This window comes from Corvus hawaiiensis, chromosome 8 (assembly GCF_020740725.1).
Source record: "Corvus hawaiiensis isolate bCorHaw1 chromosome 8, bCorHaw1.pri.cur, whole genome shotgun sequence".
In the NCBI taxonomy this organism is placed as follows: domain Eukaryota; kingdom Metazoa; phylum Chordata; class Aves; order Passeriformes; family Corvidae; genus Corvus; species Corvus hawaiiensis.
The window spans coordinates 8,197,323-8,210,376 of NC_063220.1; the positions used below are offsets into that span (position 1 = coordinate 8,197,323).

The window sequence follows — 13,054 nt, forward strand, 5'->3', positions numbered from 1 at the left end:
AACTGCTGACTAAGTGCTCAGTTAAATGCCATCTAAATTTCATTTGCTCATATTAATTTTTCTTCTTCATATTGTTCCAAGGGTTCTCAGAGGCTGAAGGGTAGAATTGTTTTCTGATTCATCTGGGATGGATGGCTGACTATAACAGTGCATTCTTTAAATGGAAAGAACAGACCACATCTTAGCTGCTTCTGTTCTTTGCAGGAGAGCAGATTAATTAATAACAGGAGAACGAGGTGTTAAAAGGCCTTGCTGGTATCCCTTCAGTGAATATAATAGGAAAAAGATGGACAGAAGGAGTAAGTTATTGTAGTAATACAGGGGACAGGGAGGAATTCTCAGCTGGTGACACAAGTGTAGATTGTTTCCATTTCTGCCTGGACTTTGGTGTGTAGCAGGGAGGCAGATTTGAGATGTGTGTTCACTATTCTCCCAGCCACTGCACAAAGAAATCGATATCACAGAGCATAATCATAGTCAAACTGGGGATTATGGGCCAAATGGGTGGACTGCACAGTTTGTGGAAAACTGGTTAGACCTTCAGGCTTAAAGCATCAGTGTCCAGCTAACAGCCTGTGACAAGCAGGGTACTTAAGGGCATGATGCTGGAGCTGCTCTGTCCAACATTTTCATCAGTGGCCTCGGTGGTTGGGCAGAATGTCCCTTAAGCACGTTCACGTGTGACATCAGGTTGGGAGAAACAGTCAGGGCACTGCAGGAAGAGCAGGACTGCCGTTCTGAGGGACTTCAACAATCTGGAAGAATGGGCCAGCAAGGAATGTGTGATGGCAAAGACAGTGGCAGTCTTGCACATTGGATGTGGTTGCTGTTCTGGGAGCCGCTGGCCGGGTGGCATCTCTGCAGAAAAAGACTGGCAGGTCCTGAGGGGCAGGAATGTGAGTCAACAGTGTGTCCTGGTGACACTGAAAGCTTGCTGCGGAGTAGAGTAAGATTTACAAGATTTGGCAGAACATAGCTGGCAGATAGGGGAAGTGATTGCTCCTCTATGTTCAGCACTGAGGACTTCCTCTGGAATAGTTTCCAATTTTTTTCCAGTTTTACACTCACCCTCCTATGCAAAAAAGATGCTGACAAATGAGCAACTGCAGCAGAGTGCTGATTAGGGATCTGGAGCTTGGGACCTACACGGAAAAGCTGAAGGCACTGGCTTTGTGTAGGCCTGGGGGAGAGAATGCTAAGGGCAGGTACAATTGATGGTTTCAACTACCAGAGTGGATCATGTTTTCTGTATAAACCCCTTCCCACACTCTCCTTGGGGCATAGTGGAAGGGTGGAAAACAGCAGTCACAAAGTGCACCAAGAGAAATTCCAACTAAATAGAAGGAAATCTTTCTTCACAATGCATGTGTCCAAATCCTTGATAAGATTGCATAGAAAAGCTGTACAATCTCTGCAGATTTTCAGACATCGATGGAAAAAGGCCCTGAGCAACCTCATCAAGTTTTGGAACTAGCCCTGCTTTGGGCAGAAGCTTGAGCTAGAGACTTCCAGAGGTCTCTTCCAGCTGGATTTACACTGTGATTCTCTTTTGAGGCTCTAGGAATCTGATGACAGTAGACTGCTGAATGCAGGGGCTCCTGCCCTTCAGCAATCCGACCTGCACGCTGTGGTCTGCACTCAGTAGGCACAGGCTGTACTTTTTTTAGGCTGAAATCTTACCATTCTTGCTCATATCTTAAGTGACAGTAAGGCTATCAGTGGGCTGCTTGTAAAAGCAAGCACAAGCCATGAGGTAGGATCTCACATCACAGGAGTTTCAGCATTCACGTAAGCAATGATTCTCCTTCTCCATCCCCCTCCATTGCTCTTGCTTGTCAGGACTCTTAATCTCTGTCCTCCTTGTGGTGAATGGCCTGACAAATGAGTGATGGTCCACATGAATTTCAATATTTTTGGTCTCTTGTCCCACGTGTAAGTCCTTGACAGATTTCTGCTTGCTGTAGCAGAAAATTTGGGCAGAATGGAATAAGGAGTTGCACTCAGATGAGCTCTCTGTGCTCCGAGTGTGTGGTTTATAATGCATGGGGCACTGAGAAACAGGAATAGCAATGTGGAATTGCTGCTTAGATATGGCAGGTAACAGCGGACATGGTTCTCATTTGCTGTCCTTTGAAGCACAGGTGCTAAATAAATAAATAGAACCACTGAGTCTGTGAGGAGTCCCTTGTGTGTTTTAACTAGAAGCAACTGCCATTGCCCTACTTCTAAAGAAAACATGCAGGTATAAAAGCCTGTGAATGTGAGTTAAAAGTAGAATAAATCTTCCTTTCTTCTGCCTTAACAACCTCTATCAGTTTTAATTCTGCTATCAGTTTTCTTAATCCTGCATATTTCTACTGTTTAACTTTACTGCTTATTTGTTAAATAACTGAGTGCAGATACTCCTGAGGTCTGTTACATTCACATTTCCCGTTTTCTCTGCTTACCCTAGCAAAATAGGAGGAACAACCAAAATAAACAAACAACACTGCCCCCCAACATTATTTACTCACTACTGATATTTCCACTGAGCCTATTAATGAGACATATGTTAAATTTATGGTTGTAAAAACTCCTTTTGTTTAGGTTTCTTTATCACCTTGCTTTAATCCCACTGAAAGAAAGAAATTTCTTAGTCTAGAGTCACATCTCATATGTAGAAATACCAGTGGTGGTAAAAATTTAATGAAAACATTTTTAACATAATCCAACAGGCTGAGATAAAAATTGCCTTGCAGCAAAGAAAAAAAAGTTATAAGGCATCATTTGAATTCTTCCAGTATTCTTATCTATTAACAGTGCTATATACTTAAAGCAAATGTAGGACTACAAAAACCTGTAACTGTTTGAGATGTTTCCCTTCTAGCACATTTTTGAGCCTTGGTCTTCAGATGTATTTGTGATCTATCTAAGCAATTCCAAGTTATTAAAGAGGCAACTTCTTTTTTCTGTTGGACTGTACTGTTCATTTGTTCTCATTTTTAATATTCCCAACATATTGCATCTGTACTTAAACCAAGCAAAAACTGTCTTGTGGATTCTAGCAATTGGTTGAAATTCAATTTTACCTAGAAAGAGACCTTTGTGTGCTTGGGGACTAAGAAGAAGGATTTTTGCTGTAAAGTTTGAGTTTACTGGGGTGTGAATGACTGTAGAGAAGAATTCTGATGCCTTCGTTGATGACAGGATGGTGATGGGTAGGTCTCTAAACAGGGATGCGTTGCTTTAGTTTAGTCAAGGAGAAATACACCTGTCAGGCCATACATCAAAAAAGTGTATGATACTTGTGAAGGGAGAAGAAAGAGCTGTTTTAAATAATGAATGAAGTTGTGACAAAAGAAGTTTATGAACACCCCATAAATAAATTTAGTATAGGAGCTAGAGGAAAGTTAAATCCCTACACCAGCTTTCCCATGGAACTTGTAAACGTTACATAGAATCATAGAGTCATTTATGTTGGAAAGGACATTTAAGATCATCAAGTCCAGCTGTTAATCCAGCACTGGCACATCCACCACTAAACCATGTCCCCAGGTGCCACATCTACAGATCTGTTAAATACCTCCAGGGTCAGTGACTGCACCCTTTCCCTGGGCAGCCTGTTCCAGTGCTTGACAACTCTGTCAGTGGAGAACCTTTTCCTGATCTCCAGCTGAAACCTTCCCTGGCACAGCTTGAGGCCATTTCCTCTTGTCCTGTTGTCTGTTACTTGGGAGAAGAGTCCAGTTCCTACCTCACTATACAACGTCTTACAGAAGCTGATCAAGTTAAGCTGGAACTCCATCAGGTTCTGTAGGGAGTTGTGGGATGTTACCGTCTATGGTTGCTGACAGACAGATGTGATACACTGGGAAGTTGCATCCATTCCTTCCCTCTCGGTATGACACTTTTCTTCTCAGTCCCACACCTCATTTTCTTACACAAAAGAACAGTGAACTCTTCACTTTAGAGATTACATTAGCATACTCTTTTCATTCTTGCAAAGGATGTAATGTCACAGAGACACCGTTAAGTTAAATAAACTTCCATTTTTAAGACTCCTGCCATGCCATGTGGGAGGCTGACTGCTGAGGATGGGCACAGTCTCAGGAACCCACAACACTGAGTACTGCTCGTGCCCTGGTGTATCATGTCACAGCCTGAGGAGCCCCTGAGCTGACAGTTGTGGGTGATGTATTGTACTAAAAATCCTGACACAGATTATGCCGCCTTTGTTAAGGCTGAAGAAGAACATTTGCAATATTGACTTTTGCCTATCGCTGCTTATGCCGTGGGCTAGAAATGTCTACATTTTCACAGAGGATTTATAGAGAAAGCTGGCTTTACTTCCCTGTTTTTCTGCATCTCTTTGCAGAGCATAAACAGAACCCTGCCTCACTCTTAACAATATTCAGGGCATAAGAAAAGTTTTCACTGACATTAAAGAAAACAGTGGAGGCACTGTTTAAATTGTCTTTTTCAAAACTATGCTGTGCTCATAGTGGTGTATACTAAAAGAAGTCTTCAGCATTTCTGGTCTGGTTTAACTTGCTGTAGCAAATATTCACATGTGCAAAATACCTGTGGGAGCATCAGTAAGCTTTTTTTCGTGGACAGTGCTTACAGACCTAGGCTTTATTTTAATGTAATAAAGACCAATTTTTTGTTGTCTGACGATCGTTACAGCTATTACTCATTGCGAATTAATCCCTCAGCCAGGCCTTTCATTTAGGTCTTAGCTGACTTCTTGAAAGGTTGAGTTCTCCTTGGAAAAAAATTAAGGATGTAAACATTATTCTGCCACTGAATAGAATCTGGATAATTTTATTTTCCAGGAGGATTGTTTGGCAAGTGGATCACAGTTGCAGCTAACATGTATCAAAGTTAGGAGCATTCAAAAAAATCTGCACTCAACTTTTTAAAAGCAATTAATGAAACAACAGATCATTTCAGTCTTGTAGTAAATCATTTAGTAACTCCCTGAAGCTGAAGAAAAAAAGATGGCAGAAAATTAGGATTCAGATTGTGAGCTGATGTAAACTGATCCCTCCACTAACCTAATATTTTTCAAAAATAAAGGGGTTTGTTTTAGTATTAGGAAGCAAAATCAACTATAACTAGCTGAGGATCTGGCCCAAAGTTATTTATTGTAAAGATCTGTTAAATGCCAGCCTCTGATGTATTAAAAGTACCTGTTTAGGCTTCACACGCTTTCCTTCTGAAAGAAAAACCATTTGCTTAACCAACAAGATGCCAATAAAAAATAGAATTACAGAAAAGTTAATTAATGAGATAATTCTAATACATCCTGTTTTGTTTCTTGGCAACAGAAAGCGTGTGACAGTCGATTGTCTGCCAAATATTTTATCTTCATGTTATCCATTTGTGATCCGTTGCCTGGCGCCTGAATTAAAAGCCAGGTCAGGGGAAAGCAATCAGTATCAGCAAGTTTCCAAGCTACCTTTGAGCATGGAAAAGCAGAGGAAGGTTACCTGTTACATGTTGTGGCTTTACAAACACTTAGCTTAACTTAGGAAAAGGCAAGTTGTTAAGGAAATCTTGAAATGAAATGTAATGGAAGGCTGCCATTTTAGTCTAGGAGCTATTTAAAGCTCAGTGTCTCCCGACTGGAATATCTGTATTTCTAACAAGCGTAGATTGAAATCCCAGTAGAATTGACTCAGTCTCCTTCCTTCCTGCGTGGATATGTTGGGGAGTGTGCAATTTACCCCTTCTCTTTGCCTTCTGATAATGACTGTGAGGAGAAGGATGCCTGGGCTTTTTCATCAGGGTTGTCACTGCCTCAGTTTGTGACCTCGGAAAATAACTTGGCATCTGTATGGGTGGAATTTTTAAAATGAGCTGCCTAAAATTAGGCATCTAAAAATAAGCAGCTTGTATTCTTGCAGATGTGAAGCCTTGTTTCAGATTATTTTGCTGGAAAAAAATTAGTTCCTATGTTTATTTACCTGTAAAACTGAGCACTGTTGAGAGACATGATAAAATATTGTAGAATCTTTGTGCAGAAAAAGCATGTTGAGAATTTTTGATTTTTTTTTCTTTTTCCTGAGGTTATAAGAATTTTGGCCTCAATCAAATCACACCAAAAACTGTTTTGGAAGCATTTCTTCATACAGCACTAGAATACAGAATGGAGCTCACTGCTTCAGAGTGTAGATTAATAAAAAGCATGGACATATTCCAAAAGGAATTAGAAAAAATGTGGAAAATAGGTGCATTAGTAGCTGTTAAACACTGATCTGGAGGTAGTCTAAAGCTGAATCAGCATTTTTTTGCAATGTGAGAGAGAATCTAGAAGGATCTCTGAGTATTTGCCCTTGTTCTAAAACTTTTTCCCTTAAGCACTTCCTGTTGCAGGTTTTAGATCTTTGTTTATGCCTTAACTAATTAAAATACTGTACAAGTTAATTAATGTTTTTAAAACATTGAGATCATCAAATGAAACTGATATGCAAGAATTTCAAATGATGTCTGAAGGGGGAGGGAGGGTCTTTATCTAACTACAGAGATACAGTGTTCTGCCGTTGGCCCCAGTCTCTCTCATAATGAATTTATCTACAGGCTGCTGCACTGGATTCTAGAGATGTCTGGCATGAGTAGCTCTGGGTTAATATAGGCCTCCTTTTAAAACCGTGTGACAGCTTACAAAATGCTCTGGGATACCCTAGGATGAAAGGTACATAAATGCATGTAAAATGCTATAATTAGGATGAAATTAGAAATGCACAAGAAAGGAGTGTTTGCTTGGCTACACTTTATATGTCTGTAAAGTTTCATTTTCTGGAGCACAGGAGACATGGCATAATAGTTGTTCTAAGCAGTTACACTTGAAAATAATTGCTGTGTGCAAACACAGAGGAAGTTATTGTATATTTGTTTCTGCTGCAAGGCAGAGACAATGACGTTGATGTAATAATTTCAAAGAATGGAGCAAAAAATCTGGAGGAATCACTCCTGGAAACTGTAAATGAGAAGAATTACCAGCAATCAGGAGTGTCAGCCTATATTGGGAGGTGAGGGAAATTGTTTGCTGAAATAGTGAGGAAGAGTCTGCATGTGATTTTGCTCCAGTGATGTGTTGGTTGTGGCGCTGCGACTTATGAACCAGCTCTGGTGAAAAGGCTGTGGCACCCACAGGGACTGTGTAAGGGCATTTTCCATTACATGGGGCTTGAAGTGAGAACATGTAAGGAGATAAGCTATGAGGGAACAGGGTAAGTTCATTTCCTTTGGTAAGAGCTTACTGGTACTCTTTAAAGTCCCTGGTTGTTTTGTGTTTTTTTCCCCTTCTGTGGTTTGTTTTTTTTAATAAATAATTTTCTTTAAACAGGAGGTGTGATGGCTGGACCTTTGGGTTGGGATTCACGAGACCTCGATTCAGTCTCTAAGCTGGGCACAGAGATTTGTTGTCCTGGAAAGATCACTCAGTTTGCCCAGTGTTTCCTTCATCTGTAGCATGGAAAGAATATGTCAACAGGGATAAAATCTTCCAGGGAGCAGGCTGAGCTAACATGGTCCAATGTCATCTAGGAAGAACTCCTTTTGAATCTTGAAGGAAAAATTATGATGCCTTGCCTGTCTCCCACTAGATGCCATGGGAATGTGCCCATTCATGGATCTGTGGTTTTCTGAAGAGGCTGATAACATTCTTGATTAATAGTTTTTTCTGATAGTAGGTAGTTTATGAATGCAGGAGCTTCTGTTTGGATTACATGAAGTCTGGAGGGGAAAAAAAGGCAAGTAAAAAAATGGATACTGTACAAACAAACTTTTAAATTCAAGGAATGTCAGATTGATGGTTTGTGTGATGGAGTCATGGAGAACATTGTTGTCTTTTTTGTTTTTCTGGCACCAGTGTAGTTCTGTGTATCCCTTGCAGCACAGGGATTGATTATTCTCAATCACTTTGTAGGAATTACAATAAGCCTGAGAACTGTGTAGGATGGAATAAACTAAATCCGATGGAATTGATGGAGAACTAACAGCCAGAAAGTCTCAGCTGAGCTTTAATAGCCAACAAAAACATCTCTCTGCTGAGCATAATAGACTGCAGTATTTCCAAGTCTTGTCACTTGGCAAGATTTACATGTTCTTTTTTTCATGAGAACAACATACAGTGTTTATGGCAGCACACTGGCAGATTTCAAACAGTCTGAATTGCCTGGAGACTGGACCTTCAGCTTTAGGAAGCAGAAGGTCCTCAGATGGAACTCAGAGCTTGTACAATGAGAAGCAATCATGGTGTACAAAGCTACAAGGTATGGTCAGTTAACTGACATAAGTGAAAGTGAATATGTAATCATATGTATTAGAGAGGTGATGTTTATGTACGTAAATGGCCATATAGATGACTTATATTTGTACCTGTCTTGAATATGGTGTCTAATGTTGTAGGTACTAATAATACTGAGCTACTGAGAACGTGATGACTTGTACAAAGTAGAGATGTATATTGAATCCTTTCATCTTCCTTCTTCACCTCTTCACCTAAGCAAAAAATACATAAATGTGGTTAACTGAAGAAACCACGCTGGTGAACTTGAGGAACTTGTCTTTTAAGGAGGACAGAAGGACTTATTTCTGGACCCATGGAGCTCCTTTTCACCATTTTATCTGGGACAGAAACACAATACTCAGTTGTATCTAGGATCAGAGTAAATAAAATAAATAAATTTTAGTGGTCAACACTTCCTGGGAATATAGTAGTTTAAGTTTTTGTCTGTAGAACAGGAATAATTGTATCTGCTTACCACGTCAGAGGATTAGTAATGTTAATTAAAGTGTGGAGTGCTTTGATTATTAAAAAGAAGAATGGGGACGGAAAGAAAAGAGTGTTTCTGATGAGCTATTCATTTTCAGTCAGGCATGTTAAAGTCTAAATGGAGTAAACACCCTGTCCTGCACTCCACTTAATTTGGCAGCAAATAAAATTTATAAAACCACAGGAGAACAATGTCAGGCTGAGAATAAAGGTAGAGAGACCAGGTTCTGTGCCTGTGTTTACATTTGTCTGTGCATCTGAATGACTGTGTATTTTTAACAAGCTGGCTGAGAAGATGACAATTCATTGTGGGGAAAATGAAGTCAGGAGTCCAGGAAATGCAGGATTTAGTGTTTGAAGGAGGGAATAAAAGTACTTGGCCAAAATTTGGTCATATTTAGCAGTTCCCAACCAAGAACCCAAAAGTTTTTATATGTTTCTGGCATCTTTTCATTCATGTTTAGAGAAGTGATATTTTTTGGTCATGTAAAGTGAAATCTCAATGATAAAATGGGATTTTGTTTCAGCAGCATCTCTCAGTCCCTAATAATATACAGAGGAGAGTAAGTGTGTTCTAGAGAGGCCTTCAGGTTGCAAGTTGTCCATTTCTGCACCTTGTGTTTGGCTGCTTTTCACTCAAATTTCCTAGGATGAGGATTAGATAATTTCTCTTTCAGTCTTCTCTCTCTCTTCCTTCCAGGGGAACAGAACTTTAAGGTACTAACCATTAGTATGGGTACAGGGGAAGAAGAGTGAAAGAAGAGAATGTGCGGCTCAGGAGGTGTAAGCAGAAATTAAAGAATCTGAAGCAGTTAAAGACGACAGCTTAAGGGTTCTATGGGTGATTTAATGGACATGGAAAGAACTGGGAAAGCAGACAAGTGGAAAGGAACTGGAAGTAATTCTGGGAATGGTATTGCCAAGAGGATGTTACAAGGAGGTACGGCAAACCCGGTGGGTGTTGAGGATGTTGGACGCAAATCAATCAGAGCAAAAAGATTCATTAATTCAGCTGCTCAAGGAACAGTTTGTCTCTGGGTATGTGCAACTGCGCAGAAGGAAATGCCTGGAAGTCTGCACTTACCAGTCAGCCTAATTGCCTCTGTCCGGGAGGGGTGTTGTGGGAACAGCGGGAAGATGCCTGGGACTTCAGCTTTCCCTGCTCCAAGTGTGTGTGAAAATGGATAACAGTGCTTCTTTCACAGGCTCTTCCTCCTTTGTTTAGGTGCAATATAGCCATGAAACAGCAGCAGTGCAGTGGAGATGAGATGCAGAGTAAAACAGACAGAAAAACAGTCTCAGGACAAAATCAACTCCGTTTGCAGTCAACCTTTAAGGCTTCTGGTTAGGATCCTTTTGTGTGAAAAAGAAAGTTATCGATAATATCACCTGCTTTGAGATGGTCAATACATTAAGACGTCACTGTTTGAAAGACGGCATACCAAGGTCTCAGTTAGTAATGGAATAATATCTAGAGGAAAATACTTACTCTTCCTTTAAACTTTTGGGAACACAGACACACCTATTCTGCTTGGGCCACTCCCTTTCATACTGTTCAACCCAGGAAATAGTAGGAGTGGAGCCATAGAGTGAGCCACCTACCTCTGAAGGCTCTCACTTGTTCCTCCAGCTTGCCATCCGTTCTCTGCGAGGCTGTAGCTTTTGAGGTGCAGGAGCAATACTGCCTGCGAGCCCAAATGGAACTAGAAATACATCAGAGCTCTGCAAACGGCAAAGGTTTGTCCTGGGCTAATGCTCTGCTATGTAAATCTCTAATGATAAATGACAGGTTAAGCCATCTACAGGACAGTGATTCTTGGATTTACAGAGGGAAATCAGGCTGAGGAACTTCTGTTGGACTGAAATTGGGATCTTTCTGATAAGAAAAGCAGTTTCTTTATTTCAGTTTCTTTTTCTTTACTGATTTAAGAGTTAAACTCCTCCCTCCAGCCTGGTGTGTTTTATGAACAGTGGACTTTGTTACTTGGCTGAGCAGTGTGTGCATGTACCCATGTGCTGCTTCTCTGGAATGGATATCTGAATGTAGGGAGCAGAGCACAGCTCAGTGGAATTAAACAGGCATTTTATCCAGCTCTGGCTCCCTGTGTATTTTTGTAAGAGATAATTCACTGCTGTCTTTTGAAGTTTCCCATCTAGGTAAAGATGATGACAACATGCTGTTGCTGTGGGGTGAGTTCTGCAAAAAGAGGTTTTAGAGTTCTGTAGTGGCAGGTGGCAGAAGAGTTCAGAGTATTGCTAATTGATGCTTTGAATGAAAAGCTGATAACCTGTCAGTGCTAGGGTGCTTTTGAGGGGAGGTTTCTTTGGTGTTTAACCTGACGAAGCCTTTTGCAATCTGTGTGTTACTGACTGAGCACACCTACAAATTCTTGTCTGTCCTGCAGCCACCTGTCACTTCTGCTGTCCCTACACAGCAGACAGGTGGGGTGGGTGTTCAGTTCCTGTTGCTGGTGTGTGGTGCCTTTCCCTGGTGCAGAGGTGCTGCAGGTATGACTGTGCAGCACGGGGTGCCAACGTGTAGCAACTTGCAATGAGGTGAGACTCAAGGCACTTAGCTTCTACACACCGAAAGCACATTCAGCACAGTTTTGCTGGTGAGTGATACAAAGTGAATGCTCTTTGCATCCAAGAGGCATGCAACTCTTAGGTTGCTTAGTGAACATTCCTCTTTTTTTATACCACAGTCTTAAATAAAGGTGGGGGAGGGTGGCATAAATATAAAAAATATATTTAGCTTTCCTGGTAACTCAAGTGTGGGTAGTTGCTTTCTCTGTAATGCTTGGACAGATAAATAAACCCTTGGGGTGCCCATTTGATTTCAGGGGTTAGAAGTGGAAGAAGTAAAGTCCTGTTTTCTTCTTTGTATTGTTTAATCCAATACTTGTCTCTTAAAAACAGATATCATCTACCTTTATGGGTCTGGAGATGAAAAAATGTACAGATAGACATATTGAAGAATTGTGTACACCTATCTATGAAAAGCGTCACTTTACCTTAAATAAAACCCAACAAAACAACAGAAAAATACAACCCAAGTTTTCTACTAACTTTTTATAACAACAAAAAATTATGTTTTTTTCCATTACTAGTTAGTCTTCATAGACCAAACACTTAACCTAATGTTGATTTAGATATAGCAGTTTTATTTCTGTTCTTTCTCTCAATGGGTGCTGAATCAAGTGTGCAAAATTCTTTTTTCCTGCCTTATTTCTTTCTTACTTTGTTTTTAAAATCTAAAAAATATTTAAAAAATATTTTTTCTTTATTATATTCATATAAATTAATCCCAGCAGAGTATGCATTTGGTTAGCATTGAGCATTTGGTTAAAATCTGTTGTTTCTGTATATTCATATAGGCGGCACTTGGGGACATGGTTAGTGCTGAGTTAACAGTTGGACTCCATGATCCTGGAGGTCCTTTCCAACCTAAATGATTCTGTGTTTCTCTGATTCTATGATACTGCTGTGATGTGGGAAACCACCACATCATTATGTGAATGTAATCAAATGAATATTTGATCCCCTCGTCCTGTGGGGATTAATTAGAGTGAGGTTACACTGAATCTCTGGTTCTCCATTCCTGACCAGATACACTGAGAACTGGGAAAGCCTTGCTTGTACCTCTGCCTGCTTTGGTTGGTGCTGGTGATCTCCTGGATGGGGATGGAAATCTCTTCTCCCTGCGGGCTCCTAGTAGATAAACTCTGATTGCCACACTGAGAAAGCACAGGGGAGACAATTGATTCTTCTCCCTGCTGCTCTGTAGGTGTTTGCACTTTCCCTTCCCTAGCGTTAGTAGGGGAGTCAAGCTGTCTTGAAATCTAATATACAGAGAGATAATTGTTTGTCATTTTATTAAAGTGGGTAATGAAAACAGGTTGTTTAGTTTGACTTCCATTTTTAATCAGTTTCACATGCTGGCTTTTCTCATTCTAGAAAAATGATCCCCTCATTCTCTTTGTCAGCTGTCTATTTTGAGGTGGAAGGCTTGACCTCATTCTGATGATAACCCAGTAAGCAGCAGGAGAACTGAAATTTTTTCCTTATTCAGAATCAATTAATTGACTCCAGGAACAGGACTGTGAGGATCTGGATTTCAAAGAAAGCATAAATGTTGGGGGGAAAACTCAATCAGAAAACCACTACAAAATGATGCATTATCTTCTAATTCATTCATAGTTAAAATGGAAATAACTGGGAGCTGCCAGCTAGTTTCAGTCTAAAAATATGCACAACATATGTTTATAACATAAGGTTTTCCACTGATAAACG

The 13,054-nt window shown here is 40.3% G+C and overlaps 1 protein-coding gene across 2 annotated transcripts in view; it reads left to right on the top strand.

Moving 5' to 3' along the window:
• The window catches only part of ABLIM1 (actin binding LIM protein 1), a 193,620-nt gene that overhangs the window by 38,734 nt on the left and 141,832 nt on the right, over nt 1-13,054 (top strand). Inside the window, exon 1 of one of the 2 annotated variants that reach the window (XM_048310609.1) lies at nt 10,337-10,498. The exons of the other annotated variant lie outside the window; for it this stretch is intronic. Within the exon in view, the coding sequence (XP_048166566.1) occupies nt 10,459-10,498 (40 nt within the window). The 5' untranslated portion in view covers nt 10,337-10,458. Of the gene's footprint in view, nt 1-10,336; nt 10,499-13,054 lie in introns of those variants that run through there. 2 annotated transcript variants of the gene reach the window in all.